Source organism: Neopsephotus bourkii, unplaced genomic scaffold (assembly GCF_033783945.1).
Source record: "Neopsephotus bourkii isolate Nb327-2 ecotype Australia unplaced genomic scaffold, CSIRO-AGI_Nbou_v1 NB_1810, whole genome shotgun sequence".
In the NCBI taxonomy this organism is placed as follows: domain Eukaryota; kingdom Metazoa; phylum Chordata; class Aves; order Psittaciformes; family Psittacidae; genus Neopsephotus; species Neopsephotus bourkii.
Window position 1 is genome coordinate 501,551 of NW_026902283.1, and position 18,810 is coordinate 520,360.

Sequence of the window (18,810 nt, forward strand, 5' to 3'; positions counted from 1 at the left end):
AAGCTTATAAAAGGTGGAAGTGAGGACAGCAATTCATTGTCTGGGAAGCTAGGGGACAGGTTAGGAAAGCTAAGGCCCAGTTAGAATTGAGTCTGACCAGGGATGTCAAGAGTAACAAGAATGACTTCTGTAGGTACATTGCCACCAAAAGGATGTCTAGGGATAATGTGGGCCCTCTCTGGGAGGAAACAGGAGAACTGGCTACCCTGGATTTGGAGAAGCCTGGGGCTGTCCATGACTTTCTTGCCTCAGTCTTCACTGACAAATGTTCTGGCCATGCTGCTCAAGTTTCAGAAGACAAATGGAGTGTCTGGGAGAATAAAGACCTTAGGCCCACTGTAGGAGAGGATCAGGTTCAAGATCATCTTAACAACCTGAATGTGCACAAGTCCATGGGACCTGGTGAAATCCATCCGCAGGTCCTGAGGGAATTGGTGAAGGAAGTTGCTAAGCCAGTGTCCGTCATGTTTGAAAAGTCATGACAGTCAGGTGAAGTTCCTGACGACTGGAAAAAGGGAAACACAACCCCCATTTTCAAGAAGGGGAAAATGGATGACCCAGGGAACTAGAGACCAGTCAGTCTCACCTCTGTGCCTGGCAAAATCTTGGAGCAAATGCTCCTGGGAAACATGCTAGGGCAGACGAAAAACAGGATGGTAATAAGTGACAGCCAACATGGTTTCGCTAAGGGGGAATACTGCCTGAACAATCTGGCCTTCTATGATGTGACTACGGAAAGTAGAGGGACAAGGCAGTTGACATCATCTACCTGGACTTGTGCAAGGCATTTGACACTGTCCTGCATGACATCCTTGTCTCTGAACTGCAGAGACATCAAGTTGATGGATGGACCACGTTGTGAGTAAAGAACTGGCTGGATGGCTGCACGCAAAAAGTCGTGGTCAATGGCTCAATGTCCAGTTGGAGACTGATAATGAGTGGTGTACCTCAGGGATTGGTGTTGGAACCGGTCTTGTTCAACATCTTTGTCGCTGACACAGGACAGTGGGATTGAGTGCGCCCTCAGCAAGTTTGCCGATGACACCAAGCTTGTTCAGTTGATACGCTGCAGGGAAGGAATGCCATCCAGAGGGACCTCGACACGCTTGTGAGGTGGGCTGATGCCAACTTCATGAAGTTTAACCATGCCAAGTGCAAGGTCCTACACCTGGGTCAGAGCAATCCCAGGCACAGCTACAAGCTGGGCAGAGAAGAGATTCAGAGCAGCCCTGTGGAGAAGGACTTGGGGGTGCTGGTCGATGAGAAAATGAACATGAGCCAGCTTCAGTGTGTGCTCACAGCCCCGAAAGCCAAGCGTATCCTGGGCTGCATCAAAAGGAGCATGAGCAGCAGGTCAAAGGAGGTGATCCTGCCCCTCTACTCTGCTCTTGTGAGACCTCACTTGGAGTATTGTGTGCAGTTCTGGCGTCCTCAACATAAAAAGGATATGGAACTGTTGGAACAAGTCCAGAGGAGGGCCACGAGGATGATCAGGGGACTGGAGCACCTCCCATATGAAGACAGGCTGAGAAAGTTGGGGCTGTTCAGCCTGCAGGAGAGAAGACTGCATGGAGACCTCCTAGCAGCCTTCCAGTATCTGAAGGGTGCCTGTAGGGATGCTGGGGAGGGACTCTTCATTAGGGACTGTAGTGATAGGACAAGGGGTAATGGGTTAAAACTTAAACAGGAGAAGTTTATATTGGATATGAGGAAATTCTTTTCTGTTAGGGTGGTGAGGCACTGGAATGCGTTGCCCAAAGATGTGGTAAATGCTCCATCCCTGGCGGTGTTCAAGGCAGGGTTGGACAGAGCCTTGGGTGACATGGTTTAGTCTAAGGTGTCCCTGGCCATGGCAGGGGGCTCGAACTAGATGATCTTAAGGTCCTTTCAACCCAAACCATTCTATGATTCTATAAATTCTTCCAACCATAACATCATCTTATATTTTCTAGTATGCTCATTTTTATATTATTTACTGTAAAATAATATTTTCATAGACATACTATTTAATGCTTCCTGGATATTAAAATATCCTGGGTTGGTGTTTTTTTTTCCTGGATTCTGGAAGAAGTGTTTTATCTGTCTTAGATTTTGATTATAGAAAGTGGCTTTATGTTCTCCATCTGTCACTTCTGATAGGAATTCCATTTTAATTCATGAAATATTAAGGAATATCGGAATTTATTTTGTATTTCGTAAGGATTGTATTTTTTCTGGAACAAAAATAGTTTTTCTTTTCAAGATCTCAATCATATTAAGATTTTTTAAACCAGTACTGCATATCTCTATAATTCCAGAAGAATGCAATATAAACTGAATATTGATGAATAGCTGAACATGGAATGTACTGCACAAATACAGGAATGTGGTTTAGATGTTTTATTTTAATGCACAAAAACATTTACTCATAACTTCTTTCATTTCAAACAAGGAGTAGCCCAGTGGTTTTGAGTTTTTTTTTTGTTTTCCCCACGGTATTTAGTTTAGCTATATCATGTATTTCTTGAAATTTCTATCCAGAAGGTCTTTTATCATCTGTCATGTGAGTTGCTAAACAATGTTCTTGAGGTACTGGCAAAAGTTAATGAGTCCAACACATTTCAAACATATAAACAATGTTCTTGAGGTACTGGCAAAAGTTAATGAGTCCACCACATTTCAAACATATGGAAACCATGCTAAATAAACTGGGGTGCTGTTTCCTACAGATTTCTTTGTACAGTCTCCTTGTTATCTCAGTTCTGCATGAACTCATGATGATATATGCAAAGTGCATTTAAACAGTTTATGGAATTACTTCTGTGAAATTCAGTATATCAGGAATGTTTTGTAAGGTAAGATACTTAAGTGTATTTGTGTAAAAATCTTCATGCTAGCTGTACATTATCAAAGAAAAAACGTAAACCAAAATTCTTTCACTGATCTTTGTCAGCACTGTAGGGTCTTTCTTTTTTATGCTCCATCCCTGGCAGTGTTCAAGGCCAGGTTGGACAAGGCCTTGGGTGATATGGTTTAGAGCGAGGTGTCCCTGCCCATGGCAGGGGGGTTGGAACTGCATGATCTTAAGGTCCTTTCCAACCCTAACTATTCTGTGATTCTATGATTCTATAGTGACATTGAACCGTGTGTTTTCCTCTGTCACAATAAGTATTGTTTCTACCATTCTGCAGGTTAGCGTGTTTCTGTTAATAGTTTCAGCAGACTGCTTCTTTTTCCAGCAAATGTTTTATGCGCAGCTTCATTATCTCTTTCTTAAAAAGAAGAAACAAAATCTCTAGATTTTATATGGATTCTATCCTTTATTACAATGACAGTCATTATTGCAAGTTTTGTCAAGACTGATACAAAAACCAAAATGATAAAATAACAAATTTCATACTGTGGAAACTTGTATCCATACTGTCAGAGGTACCTTTGTCTCAAATTGTACATTATCTGTACCATAATTGGTGTACATGCTAAGCAAAAGTTACCCCATCTGCAGTGCTAGAAGTAAAGCACAGCCTTTAAGGCCAATATGAATGCGTGCATAAGCAGTGATCATACTCTTCTAACCTGCAGACCTAAAACTCATACTTCTTGGTCTTCAGAAAGTGTAAAATAAAGTTCAGTTGCAGTTTCTGAAATAGAGCATGTCTGATGCAATTTTTGTTGAGTGTTTATTATGCTATCAAATTTACCAGGTGTTTTAGGAATTAAGCTTAAAATTGTTAAGCTTTCTCTTCTGCTGCACTGCCTATTTAGAGGTTGATCCAAAGCCATCCAGACTGCCATTCAGTTCAGTTCAACACCCTTGGATCAAGTTCTCATGTCTTTGTTATACTGCAATTTAGCAGTTAAAAATTGATATAATTTGAACTGTTCCTAATTTAAGTGTGAGCAAAATAAACCCTTCAGTATATTAGGTTTTCGAAGTCAGTCTTCCTTTCTGGGTTAAAGACTTAGAAATGTCTTCCTTAGTTTCAGGCTATCATTGGAAGCCATGTCCCAAAACCAAAGTTTTACGTTAGATTACAACATCAGGTTGGTATATGTTGCTCCATAAGGGAGTATTCTAGAATGGAAGAATCTATCTGAAAAAAAATAAATTACTTAAATGCTAATGCTTTTGTCACAGTAAGATGAAGGATCTCTTGGCAGTAATTCAAGCTAGTTGAGGTAAGTAGCAACGTACTTACAACTTTTGTAAGTAGAATGAAGTTTATTTTCAATAAGAAAGGTTGTATTTTTCCTTTTTTTTTTTTTTCCCTTCATCTTCCTTACCAACAGAATGTACACAACTTGTTCAAACTGGGAGAAAAATCTTTCTTTGCCTGGTGCTATTTACACTTTGTAGTGGATGAGAAGCCTCTTACAAGACCCCTCTTACGTCAACTAGCATTTTCTGCATCCTGCCATACTTAAATGCACTGCTGTGCATTCATGTCATGTTTAATTCAATTTTGTCTGAATAAAGCCTCTTACATTAAGGAGTTAGGAGCTTAAATATTTTAATACTGATGTAATGGTCCTTACACTTTTGCTGGATCAGCAAGCTGGACCTATGTTTGTCCAACTTGATGTGAAGGTCAGGTCCGTCATAGAGTGCTTTGGATACTCTTTTTTTCCAACTCCACCGCAAAAGATTTGGAGGTGTTCTGGGATGATGGCTATGAGATACAAAGTAGCAGCTGGCAGTCTATTTTTACATTTAAAAGGATTTTTACATTTCTAACGTGTTCTTCCCACCAACAGATCTCTCTTCCAGATGTTTTCTTTTGCTTTCTAATTACCTGAGCTTATTCATGAAGACATGAAATAATTTTATCAAAGAATTGCTACTTAGCAAGACAATATTTTATTAATTTTAAACATAAAAAGACACTGTGGGTTTGAAATTATTGTTTCGAGTTTTCAAAAGTTTTAAAGTGTAATAGAACTCCATTGACTTAGGGGGGCTCATGAAAATCCTTCCTGTTGTCTTACTTGCTTTTAATATGGTGTAATAGACAGTAAGGCCTCATGGAGGAACCAGCATGTCTTTAAGTTATCTTAATGAAAGGTGCAGAAACATGATACATACAAGTGTATTACTGGTTTGTTTTACTTACTCTGAAGTTAATTCAGGTGTATCTGATTATCTTTTGTCTGATTTACGAAAAGGCTTTCCTAGGAGGCAGAGAGAATGAAGTTGGGCATTAGAAAAACTCTTGACAGGCAAAGACTCAAGAAAACAGTAATCTCAGGAGAAGGGTCAAACCGAAATTTAAATTATTTGTGTTCACAGTAAGTGACAACCATATGAGTATGATAAAATACACAAACACACAACTGCAGGGGAATTTAACCTATTTGTATGAGAATTATATTTGTGCCGCACTAGATTAAACTAAAACCTTAGTCTAAAGACATGTATGACTAAGGATCACATTTTCTTTAAATTCAACATATGTATATCAAAGGTTGGATCAAAGGTTTAAATATTTATGGCCAGCTTGAGACTTGCATTTTCGTAAGTTTACAAGAACACTCTTCTCAGTTCTTTTGTATGTCATGCATGGTGAATTACTGAGTAAATGGGATTCAGTTCAAAGGAGCCTTTAAATATATGTCACCTGAAAGTTTGTTTTCTGTAAGAAAGTAGGTGGTTTTGTAGTTCAAGTTATTTATCTAGAAGCTAAATGTTAGTAAAACAAGGCAGTATGTTGTTTCCACACAGTCAACAAGTCTGATTTGATACATTTATGCAAAAACTAGTGGTTTGTCTTCACAAGGTGTTGGTCTTGAATTAAGAATGGAGTTTCTTATTAAGAGAAGAGAGAGAGAGGTAACTGGGGGGAAGTGGAGCTGAGCCTTTATGATTTGTAGTTTTATGCTGTACTCTGTTACTCTCTTCAGTTTATCTGATGTTATGCTGCATGATATTTTATGTCAGATTTCCTTTCATTTGTTCAGCTGTTTAATCATCCCTAAATGTGTATATGTATGTATCTTTTTTGGTCATTCTGGAAGATGGCTATTTTCTTTCTTGATGTAATCCTCTGTTCTTGATTATATCCAACATGTTAGCCGGGAAACAGGGAAAATAAACAGCTCTGAATGGTATTGTGTATGGCTGTTTTCCCTGATACTCTTTAAATACATACATGCAACATATAAATCGGGATAAAAAAGAAATAATATATTCCAATTGTGGAAATACATAAAAAATATTTTATATGTAGATATACCATTACAAATGTATTTCTCTTTATTATAAGTTGTGTTTATAAATCTTATAAAAACTTCAGGTGAGAAAGAAATTTTGTTTGAAACCAGAAGTTTTCTCTGTATAGCTGTCAGCACTCATCTAAAAAAAAACATTATACAGAGTGTGATTTAGGTTTACAGTTCATCAGGCTGTATATCCTGAAATTTGTTGAAACAATTTCCTCCATAAATATTTTCTGTTCATCATTTGCAGTGGACATCTGGAGGTTTTATTCTTCTGTTCCTTATAAGGAATAACAATCTCATAAATATGTGTAAATAAGTAAATTTCAAGTGTACTAGATCAATTTGTGAAATGTCTTAATGCTATTCAAGGGGAAGAAAATGTGACAGGATGGTGTTGATCAGATCTGAGATAAAGTTTTTTCCCTGTTAAATTCTTAATTTGTCATGGCAGTGGATATTCTGCAGAGAAGAAACTGTTAAAAAAAATAGAGTGTAGCTGTTGACAACTCCAGGTATTACTATGTTGCTGTAGAGTTTTTTTCCTGATTGACATGACTAATTTTGTTTAAACTAAAAATGCTATGGGTTTTTTCTTTATTGCAAGATCAAGGATTTAATTTGTGGCTACTACAGCCTACAAAACAGGAAGACTCTGAATTTGTCTGTAGGCAATAGTCATCTGTATTTGTCTCTGCTGCAACAAAAAGTCACATAATATTAATATATGTAACAGTTCAGCTACTCCAGAAAAAGATTCAGAAATTAAGGTGAACTTGTTAAAGGAATTTCAACAGTTTTCATTTCTCATCTTACCATCAGAATTTTTATTGCTGTTGCACTGCTTTATCTGGCTCCATAGTGAAATAAAATTGAAACAAAAATTTTTGGACTCATCGTCTGCCCAGTACAGTGTTGCATTTTTCATTTCAGCAAGCAGCAAATCATTCTACTTGCTGAGAAAGCAATACAACGGAAACATTTTATGCAAGTGTTCTGTCTGCTATTTCAGAAGCCACAGATTATCTCCAAAATGATACTAAACCATAAAACCAAATTTAGTTTGTTTAACCAAATATGTTTCCTTATTCAGAGGAGGAACCTGCTCCAAACAGTGTTGTTGAAGAGTACCTTCAGGAGAAGAAAAAATATGAAGACAAGCGGAAGCAGCAGCCAAAGAAAGGGGTTTCTCGTGAAGATCAGGTAATAACTGGAAAACCTGGGGGGAAAAAAATCCAGAAAAAGTTCTGAAGAAGTTTCTCTTCATCTGTGTATAAATAAAGTTTTAAAGTCCCTTATAGAATCGTAGAATCATAGAACAGTTAGGGTTGGAAAGGACCTTAAGATCATCTACTTCCAACCCCCCTACCATTATGTTTCATTTTCCTTTTGAATAATCTTATTATTTATAAAAATAAATATGTAATCTTTGATCCCCTATTTTGATTACCCAGGTAGACAGGTAAGTGAAATTTCAATGTGCATTTGAAAATGCTGTCAGTTTAGTCACTAAAATCTCGCAAAAGGAAATGCTACCCACACAGAGGTGTCCTTGATTACATGTACGAGAGCTTTGCATTTATGTACAGTGCTTTCCTTGGCTCTGCAGCATGCCGTAACACTTGGGACAGAGGTTTGCATACTTGGCATATGTCCAAGATAGGTTTTTTTAACATTTTAAAATATGTTTAAAGATATTAAATCTATCCATACCTTTTGGTGGTGTGAAATGAGCAGAAAAATAGTTTTTAACTGTACTGTAAAAATAAAACCTTTTTTAAATATAATGAAAATTATTTTTCAAAAGGAGTTACAATGTATGTAGACTTCAGCCTGCAAATATGACCAAAGTTATGTTCGACATTAATATTTGTTTTTTTCTAAAATAGGAAAGTTTGGAATTGTTAAATATATGAAACTGCCTGTGAAATGGAAAGTACCATTCGTTTAAGATCTGTGCAGTACATCAAACACAGTGGTTTATAAGTGCATGTCAATTCAGCTGTGAAGATGTTCATACTCAACTATAAAAGCTAGAAGGGGTTGGAAACTTGAGGCTTAATAACTTCAAAAGAATGGTTGGCAAACCTTTATACATGTGGCAAGTGGATTTAACTCGCAACTAAGTTTATGGAAACTTTGTACATTCAAAAAGCCCATTAGCTTTGCATCAAAGAATACTAAACCTCTGTTGGCAGCATGGATCAAGGGTCTTAAAACCACTTCTAATGAATTTATATCAGTCCTGTCCTGGACATCACAGGAAAACCAGATGACAAGGATGTATATTTTAGTAGATCTTAATTTTCATTTATGTAACCCTGCTGGGATCTGTTCAGCAATAATTAATCACTTCTTTGTAATCCATTTCACTTGTGGAGAGCCTCTTCTAGCCTTGCATCCTTCCTACTTGGTCCTACAGCACAATACCATTTTGCATCCTCTGTACAAGAGTTAAAGAAGAGGGGGAAAGGTATGTGTCTCCTTACAATACTAGATATTGGAAGTCCTAAGCTTATTAATTCTACAAGGGTCAATTTTACAAAGTTATTTGATCCACAGTAAGGCATCTAATCACTCACTGCAAAAATGCCTACTAAGGCATTTTGAAATTATTTCTATCACCAGGTCTACTCACAAGAATGCTGGCACCAGATATAATTATACACATGGAATGTGTCTTTGGTCAGTCGCAGTTTCATGTAAAAATGGTTAGTTTGTTTTCTTCTGGTGGCGTAGGCAGAGATTTGCTCTCTCAGATGTTGCAAGTACAGGGTTTGTAATATTATGGAAGGCTATAGAATTTGAATGATTTGCAGGCCCAACTATATTTGAAATTTTCCATCTTAAACAGAAGGTTAAACAGAAAATAAAAATAAATGAATAAATGCAAATAAAATTAAAGAAAAAAAGGACCAAAAAAGGAAAAACCAAACCAAAACACCCCAACAACTCAAAAAACCTACCTTTGGCAGTGTTAAAATATGGTTTTGAAAGAATTCAAAAGCCAGGAAACTCCTAAAGTTAAGATTGCTCCCAGAAGGAAATTTGATTCCAGTGAACACTTCTGGTATTTCCTATTTCTGTTTTCTATTCTTGTTTAGCTTTTACTCTTTTAAAGTTGAAAAACTTGACCAAACAAAACTAAACAGCCATACAGAGGTGTTTTACAACATAGGTTGCCAACCTATCACCTCCAGATCAAATGTAGCCTGCCACATAAATTCAGTCAAGCACTTACTCCCTCATGCTTTCCTCTCCAGGAATGTCTCAAGTATCAGCAAGAAATAAGCTGTGGGCTGTGCAAGTTATTCTTGTGGTCTGCTCTTTTTTTTTTTTTTTTTTTGAAGAGCCCCCTCTCCATTCACAAGGTTCAGGCATACAGTTCTTGTATAATCAAATCTTATTCCAGGTGATCAGAAAGAATGCCTGTGGTACAATCTTCAGGCGTCACCTGAGATTTGGTGACTTCGTTGTATCTGAAACACCCGGTGATTTCAGCTGGAGAATAAAATACCAAATATAAATCAGCATGAGCTTAATGTATGCTGCATAAGAACCGGTGTCTGTAGAATTAATTAAGGTAGTTCACTGTACTTGAGTCAAAAGCTTTGAATTCTTTTCAGTGTCAGTACGTAACTTAAAAGATCAGCAATGTAAAGTATATAAATATCAATCAAACCAGGTCTTCAAAGCTCTAAATTCAAAGCTTGAATAAACTCTAATTTATGTAATTAATTGCTTTACAGGAAGAAAATGGCAGGTGCAAACAATAAAATTCATTGTCAGCAGTCACTGTTGTTTAATCAGCTATTTTATTCTAGAAGTAGCCATAAGTTTTTGTTCTTTGATACACATTTTGATTTCACTAGGCAGCCAGACAAGTGCTCTCTCACACTGTGGAGTGCTCTTGCACACCTGCAGAGTGCCCTCCCTGCTTAATCTTGCTGCCTCAATGCATTCTCACCCCATCCCACCCCCTTGCTCTCTCACTTGCCTCTCTACAGCATTTCTTTCAAATTCATATGAAAGATGTTTCCTTCTTCTCATTGTACTATTTATCAAAATAATAATAAAGATGTTGTGTATACCTGTTGTTGGGGTCAGATGCATATAACTTCCCTGAAGCCATGTATTTAATTTCAGACACTGGCGCTATTGGACCGATTTAAATCAAAGTTAACCCAGGCAATTGAAGAAACTCCTGAAAATGAGGTTTCTGAACCTGAAGCAGATAATGATGAAGGATGGTGAGTTCTTTTGATTTAGATTTCTGTATTTCCTGCTGGAAATCCTGTTGGAGCAATATAGTCTTGCTCGTAAGTGTAAATTTAAGGAGTAGCAGAAACACCAAATGTGAAGATGGCTGCTGCAGGCAGAAATCAGGTAAAAGGTAGTGATTTAGCACTGTGAAAAACAAGGTGGGAGAGTAGAAGACATTTTGCTTTGTGCAGTTTTAAGTCCTACGAAAACTCTGTGTTGGAGGTGGTAAGTATTTTAAAGACTAATGAATGAGATGAAGACAAACTGATAAACTCATCTGAAATGTCAGGTGACCCCAAGGAAATGGGGTAGCACTGGAATTGATTAAGCATTGCAGAAGTTATGGCCTCAACACCTACCAGTCAAGGAAGTAGCTTGTACTGTGTTGTCTCATGTTCATCTTCCATCAAAGAACATGCCTTAGGTAGGGAAAGGAGATAGAAGTCATTTATGAATTGAAGTTTGATCCTGAAGTCCTAGACTACAAGCTATTAGGTGCTAATAAAAATTTCTGCATAAAATGACCAGCATAGAAAGTGGGACTGAGTGCGCCCTCAGCAGATTTGCTGATGACACCAAGCTGTGTGGCTCGGTTGATACGCTGGAGGGAAGGAATGCCATCCAGAGGGACCTCGACACGCTTGTGAGGTGGGCTGATGCCAACCTCATGAAGTTTAACCATGCCAAGTGCAAGGTCCTACACCTGGGTCAGAGCAATCCCAGGCACAGCTACAGGTTGGACAGAGAAGAGATTCAGAGCAGCCCTGTGGAGAAGGACTTGCGGGTGCTGATCGATGAGAAACTTAACATGAGAAAGCAGTGTGTGCTCGCGGCCCAGAAAGCCAACGGTATCCTGGGCTGCATCAAAAGGAGCGTGAGCAGCAGGTCAAAGGAAGTGATCCTGCCCCTCTACTCTGCTCTTGTGAGACCTCACTTGAAGTATTGTGTACAGTTCTGGTGTCCTCAACATAAAAAGGACATGGAACTGTTGGAACAAGTCCAGAGGAGGGCCACGAGGATGATCAGGGGACTGGAGCACCTCCCGTATGAAGACAGGCTGAGAAAGTTGGGGCTGTTCAGCCTGCAGAAGAGAAGGCTGCATGGAGACCTCATAGCAGCCTTCCAGTATCTGAAGGGGGCCTATAGGGATGCCTAGGGGAGGGATTCTTCATTAGGGACTGTAGTGATAGGAGAAGGGGTAATGGGTTAAAACTTAAACGGGGGAAGTTTAGATTGGGTATAAGGAGGAAATTCTTTCCTATTAGGGTGGTGAGGCACTGGAATGGGTTTCCCAGGGAGGTTGTGAGTGCTCCATCCCTGGCAGTGTTCAAGGCCAGGTTGGATGAAGCCTGGGGTGATATGGTTTAGTTTGAGGTGTCCCTGCCCATGGCAGGGGGTTTGGAACTAGATGATCTTAAGGTCCTTACCAACCCTAACTATTCTATGATTCTAAAAGAGGCCAAAAAAAAACATGCAAAAATGTTTTGTAAGGGCAGGTCACTTTTTTTTAATATAGGAAGCAATATAGCTGGTGTAATAAAGTAGGCTGTCTCTGCCTGCAACATTTTCCTTAGTTGTATGCATGAGCTATCAAAGCTACAGCAAAAGTACCACTAAAATAGAAACTTGGCAAGTGTTAAAAGACAAACAATATTTCAGTATCTCAGATAACTTAGTACGTGAAAATACATCAGGTGTACGCTTATGTTCTTCCTGAAGGCTCTCTTCTTGGGGAGAAATTAGAGGGAAACTAATAGGATACCTGCCTGCCCCAAAATCTGCAAACTAGCACTAGCAGCTAGACCTGAAAAAAAAACTAAATTATTATAATGATATAATAATTATAATATAAATTATAATGGCTCGGGTCATTGCCCACCTCTCTGGGAAGCCTGTTCCAGGGTTTGGCCACCGTCTTGGTAAAGAAGTGCTTCCTATGTCCAGTCTAAACCTCCCATGTACAGTATAAACCTCTCCTATGCAGCCTGTACATGAACCTGAAGGACTTGTCTTCCTGTCTGTTATTTTCTTATCACAGTAACATAATCAGTATTCTAAAGACTTTTATAAAAGTTAGGTCTCTATCCCTATTTCTTTCTGAGTAACTACTGACATCTAATTGGCAATAGTTGGGTTTTTTTCTGTAATTCATACTGAATTGAGTGTTGCAATTTCAGTTTATGAAGTTGTATTTTTGTTTCGAAAATAATAATGCATTCAGAATTGCACTAAAATTAAGACTTAATATGAAACTACATAATAGACTAATAATTAACATCATATTATTAATTTTGCAGCACAGTAAATGTGCATGTTAACTTACAGACAGATGAGAGTCTTATTTTCAAAGAATTTACTTTGAAGCTACATAAATGGTAAAATGTACATATTACATAAGTTGGCTATAAACACATAGAACATCAGCAATGCAGTGAAGTCTTCCAAAAGCTATTAATGATTATTACAATCATTTGGAAAGTTACATTTCATATGTTGGTATAAGGTTTTACGTTTTCAGTGTCTTTGTTGTATTGGAATATGACTATAATAACTTAGATTTTTAAACTTTATTAATTCAAATCCACTCCTCAAATGACAGTAATTCTACTTTATTTGTTTTTTATTAAATATAATTAAAGTATAGCATATGCATATACAATATGCACAAATCATGTGAGTCCTCCAGGCCATCTTGTAGGTCATGGTTGCTGTTTTTATGGGAAGTGAAAGCCTGCCAGTATGCTTTGCTCTACTATCAGGGTGTGTTATCTGAGGTAAAATGATTGCCTCTAAGACATTTTTATATGTCCACGTGAGTGGCCACACATTGAGGTATAATTTTCATTCTCTGTCAAGATAGAAACCATTACCAATTTGTTATGTTTTCTTTTATTTGGCAAACTTCTCTGCATATTTGGCTGAGCTGCTGTATTGGCATGGCATATAGCAGACATTTGGGCACTTTTCAGCAGCATTCTACTTTTTATGCAAGAAAAAAAAGAAGAAATATGACTCTATTGTAAACAGTGTGTATGGTGTTTGATAATTATTACCAGATTTCACTGTCTATGAAGGCATCTGAGGAAGTGTTGTGAAGAGAGCTGAAGAGAAATGCATAATACTAAGTTTTAACATGAAATACCAGAATCTTTGCTGAGACCTTCTATTGCAAACTCTACTGCTCTGTGAGCATGATTATATATATATCTGTCTGCAGTAATCAAAATGCAATTTCCCCCACAGAATTCAAAAGTATAAAAATAAACATGGTATGTACTGCCAGAAAGGGTACTCATAACAATAAAAATGTCTGCAAATAAGTAGACAGACACGTTTTTACAGCATCTGGCTACCTCAGGATGACATGGCTGATCCTAGTTCTTCCATGCAGAAGCATTATTGTCCCTGTGGTTCTGTATTAAGAGCTGTTGCTTATGCTTTTCTTTTCATAATTTGTCAGATGTCTTCAGTGGTGTTTGATCATTTATTTGCTTACAGTTGAAATAAGAGAGTCAGATGCATGACTTCATTCTTCTCTTTCACAAAGGTTTTACAGATGATCTGGCAGAACTCAGTTGCTCATTGTAGGCTTAAAGTCTTACCAGGAAGACTTTTCACCAAATATAGATGAGATTCATCGCAGCAGCAGTGAGGTGTCATCTGCTTAGAAACTAATAGTATGAAAACCAAATATCATAGAATAGAATGATAGAATAGTTTGGGTTGGAAAGTACCTTAAGATCATCTACTTCCAACTCCCCTGCCATGGGCACACTAAACCATGTCAGCCAAGACTCCATCCTGTTTGGCCTTGAACGCTGCCAGTGATGGAGCATTCACAACTTCATTAGTCAGCCTGTTCTAGTGCCTCAGGACCCTCACAGTACAAACTTCTTATATCTAATCTGAGCTTTCCCCATTTAAGTTTGAACCTGTAGGATGTGTCACAGCAGAAGACTCAAATGGATTAATTTATCTGCTTAGTACTTCCTATCTGGATTTCTGTATAGGCCTGAATTTGGAAGTAAAAACACCGTACAAAGGCTGCACTTTATACAGAAGACTGCTGCTCATCATCTTCTTTCGGGCTTAGACTGCTGTGTACATATAGTTGCATGCATATGACACCCCATCAGGTTGCAGTGCCACTTCAGAGCTCTGATTATAAAATCAAATAGTTACAGCTATAGTAAAACCTATTTCAGTCCAGAAAGTATTATGGCAGCTGCAGATAATGAAACTGATGATGCAGATGTTGTGAGCACAACAAAATATTTTCCACAGAGAAATCCAGTTATGGGAGAAAAAAATTCAATGCACTCAAATATATTTAAGGGTTGGTTGCTTTAGTTAATCTGTGCAAAATATTCCTCTTCAAATAGGGTAAGAGTAATACATAGTACTCTGAAACAGCCTCCCATCAAGTAATACTGAGTGGTTCATCTCTCTTTCAAATCATGAAATCTGAGACTAGATACAATGCTCAGCTAAGTCTTTGTCAGTGTTGAGTGGAAGGATTACTTTATTTGTCATTGTTTCTTTCATGCCTGGTTTCCAATCCCTTCTAAGCCACAATTTTTTTCTACTGAATTTTTACCTAATCTAGCTCTGTCCTGTACTCATGCTGTTGATGGCTCTTACAGAAATTCAGCCACTGCACTTTCTGAATGGTATCCTGTTTTTCATACTACCATTCCTGTTTGCTGAAATCACAGAAATTTGAAATACTCCAATAAATTTTCAAATATTTCTCACAAAACTTCAGATTATGCACATGTTGTGTCAATTTCTCTAGTAAATTTATAAATGGACATGAACTAACTAACCGTACCACATTCATGTTTTCAGTTTGACATTAAACCATGACTCTCTACTCCTAAGAACAGGTCTTTACAGTGGAATTTCTATCAGCCTTACATCTTCATGAAGCTTATCATGGTTTAGGCCAGCCCCACGCAGCCCTTCACTCACATCCCCCTTCCCTCCCACCCCCTGGGTGGGATGAGGAGAATCAAAAGAATGAAACTATGTAAACCCCACAGGTTCAGATGAGAACAGTCCAATAACTAAATTAATATAAACCTGCTACTAATAATACTGATAATGATAAGGGAAATAACAAGGGGATAGGATATAAAACTTAAAGGGGAAAGGAAAAAACCCAGTAAACACAAGTGATGCACAATACAATTGCTCACCACCCACTGGCCAATACCCAGCCCGACCCAAGCACCAATCCAGGCCTTCTGGGTAACTCCCCCCCAGTTCCTATACTGATCATGATGTGATGTGGTATGGAATACCCCTTTGGCTAGTTTGGGTCAGGTGTCCTGTCTCTGCTTCCTCACAGCTTTTTGTGTCCCTCCTCACTGGCAGAGCATGAAACACAGAAAAGTCTTTGATCAGAGTCAGTGCTACTGAGCAACAACTAAAACATTGGTGTGTTATCAACATTGTGCTCAGACTAAAGCCAAAACACAGCGCTACACCACCTGGTAGGAAGGAAAAAATAACTGTTACAGCTGAAACCAGGACAGTATGAAATACATATCTACACTTTTCCAGATGGAATACTGGTCTTTTTGGAAGGAACACATTCCCTGCTATTAAAATCCACTGTCATATCCTTAACCAAAATTCTGGACTGTCTTCCACTCTTCTTTCTCTTATCTTTGAAAACAAGCAGAGGCTTCCTGAAACTGCTAGATTTATTGACATACTGAAGTATCTCTATTCCTATGAGAAATTTTACAATACAGACAATTTTGAACTGATGGAAGTTTCTGCAAAAAAATACGCACTAGTTTTCTTTGTTAAAGCTCACCAGTTGCCAAGTCAAGTTATGATATTTCTGTGAGGATCCTCATTGCTTGTGCATTCTCACAGATAAAATGCACAAGAAGATTTACAAACCAACTCTGGTAGCATTCTTGAATTTAAAGTATAATTGTCATGATCAAGTAACCCAAAACTTAAAGGGAACATCACTCCTGACTACCATGGAGAGAGGGAGAGGGGTGGATTACACTGCACACTAAACCAATCATTTACAGTACCTTAAAAGACTTGGAGATGTAGGCTAGCAAATCAGGGTAATTTTATTTTTTTTCTTGGATTGACTGAAAAGGTATACCTATCCATTCACTTCTAAACAAGGTTCTTAGCTGAAGTACATAATAGCAAATAGGTAGCAAATACTGGAAAAGCACCAGAAGGTATTGGTATATGAACATTGCATTGAGGTAGTATTCTGTTCTTTCTTGAAAACTGTTTCCATGCTGGTAATCTGACTACAAAGAAGTATGGTTTTACATTATTGTTACTGCTTTAATTTATATTTGATGGAAGATGCTCAATTCATCCTGTTGGACCTTCAGTATTCAGTGCAGAAACTGGAATATTAACATGTGAAAGCTGTTTCTTACCAGATGAACATGATTATATGAAGTACATTTAAACTATTGTTGCCACTAGGGAAGCAGCCAAAGTTTGTATCATCCTCAGTAGAGGGGTTTGTTCTGTTATTAATCCCATCAATTCACAAGTCAGGGATGCAAGTAGACCTCCACTTGGTTTTAGAGTTTGTGTTGCAGAGGAGCCCAGTAATTTTTCCTTCATTCTGCACCCAGCTAGAAGTTTAGGATTTCTTTTTCTGGATTCAGATCTCATCACTGGCTGCTATCTGCTGTCCGTAATGCACTCTACAGCCATTTAGAATTTGACTGTGACTGCCAGCAGGCTACATAGTTCATTTAATCAATAGCATGTTGTTCCAGTGCTTTATAACTGAACGGCTGCAGTGTTTCCTGGGTGAAATGTGAGGTGTTAAATGTGAACTACAAAGCTTCTTAATCTTTAAAAGAGATCAGCTTTTTTCTTCTCCATGGAACATTGTCATAGATGTAACTAAGCGACAAATGTAAATGAGACAGTCATTTAAGTATTTTTGGTAGGATGTCTAGACTCTAAAACTTACTCTTTCTTTTTATATGAAATAACGTAAATCCATTCAGCTTAAAGTTATACTGTGGGACCAGAAAAAAATCAGTAAAATGAGAATTTGGAATGAGGTTTTCACATGTTTTTTCAGTTTATAATTCTTATGGTTAGTTACCTTTATTGAGTCTGAGCTATTCTAAATGTTGGTTAATTTGAGGATAGGAAAAACAGCCATTTTTTTAAATCGAAGTGAGTCAATTTACAGTTAAAAGGTTTTTGTGAAAATTATGTGAGTAAAGGTCTTCCATCACAAACAAAAAGGTATTTCAGATCTTGCTTAATAGATTGTTTCATGTGCATGTTGCGTAATGCTGATGTTGGCATGACTATTATCATCTTAGTTATTTGTGACAAACCTCATTAAGATAGCAAGGATTAAAAACAATTCTTGTGGAATTTGATGTCACTGTTCACTTAAATAGGTTGTTTAAAATCTTGCGGCTCTTAAAAGACATTCAAAGATGGTCACAAAATATAATTTTGCATTGATCTAATCAGCTGATTATAGCAAAAAATAAAGGGAATGGGTCTGAAGTGAAATTCAGTGGGACTCATTTTGCAGTCTGGTTTATGTATGTCAAACTCTGTCATCTGTTCCTAGTTCTGAATTTTGTAAAATTACCATTAAGGCCAATTAAATATTGTGACAACATTGGGCAGCTAAGCACTCTCTGCCAGGACATTCACTGCAATTTGACTGTATAATTTTTTACCCAGTTTGTAGAGACAGTTATATTTTACTCCAGAACAAGCAAACAAATCTGTATATTCAATTATGGTATTTTCTGTCCAGTACCAATAGCTATGTCCTTGATCTTCTTCAGAAAATGTTTTTGCTAATAAGACAAGGAAAACATCTCAGAATATTTAGCATTGGTTTCAGTGAGAAATCTGGTGGAGTTGGGAGTGGGAATACAGAGTGTTTTATTTACTTTGCATTCCCCCAGTGAAAGGATTTGTGGCTGTGACAGATTAAGGACTAAAAAAAGTATCAGGGCATCCCCTTTCTGATGTGTGTTGGAGAGAGTAGGCTAGAATTGGTTTGAGTTTGAGGGGGTTTCGGTGTTGTTTGTGTCGTTTGGGGTTTTTTTACTAAATTGCTTTTTCAGAATCGGGTAAATGTTGAAGTTTGTCAGACTGTTTTTATATTGGAAGATTTCATTTATGTCAAGAACTAAATCATAATGCACACTGTTAGTATCTACTCCACATATATGTGATAATGTCTTCCGCAGTTTGTTTCCAGGATTTCCTATTTATTACAGCATCTACTGTTAAACTTGGCATAGTGAAATTATCCTGGATAAACACCTAAAAATACTGGTTATATTTCTTTCATAAAGCTTTCATAAATCT

General features: G+C 37.6%; 1 protein-coding gene across 1 annotated transcript in view; it reads left to right on the forward strand.

Moving 5' to 3' along the window:
• The window catches only part of CWC27 (CWC27 spliceosome associated cyclophilin), a 128,049-nt gene that overhangs the window by 99,334 nt on the left and 9,905 nt on the right, over positions 1 to 18,810 (forward strand). The window contains exons 12-13 of the mRNA XM_061342661.1: positions 7,286 to 7,395; positions 10,339 to 10,442. Coding sequence (XP_061198645.1) covers positions 7,286 to 7,395; positions 10,339 to 10,442 — 214 coding nt within the window. The remainder of the gene's footprint in view (positions 1 to 7,285; positions 7,396 to 10,338; positions 10,443 to 18,810) is intronic.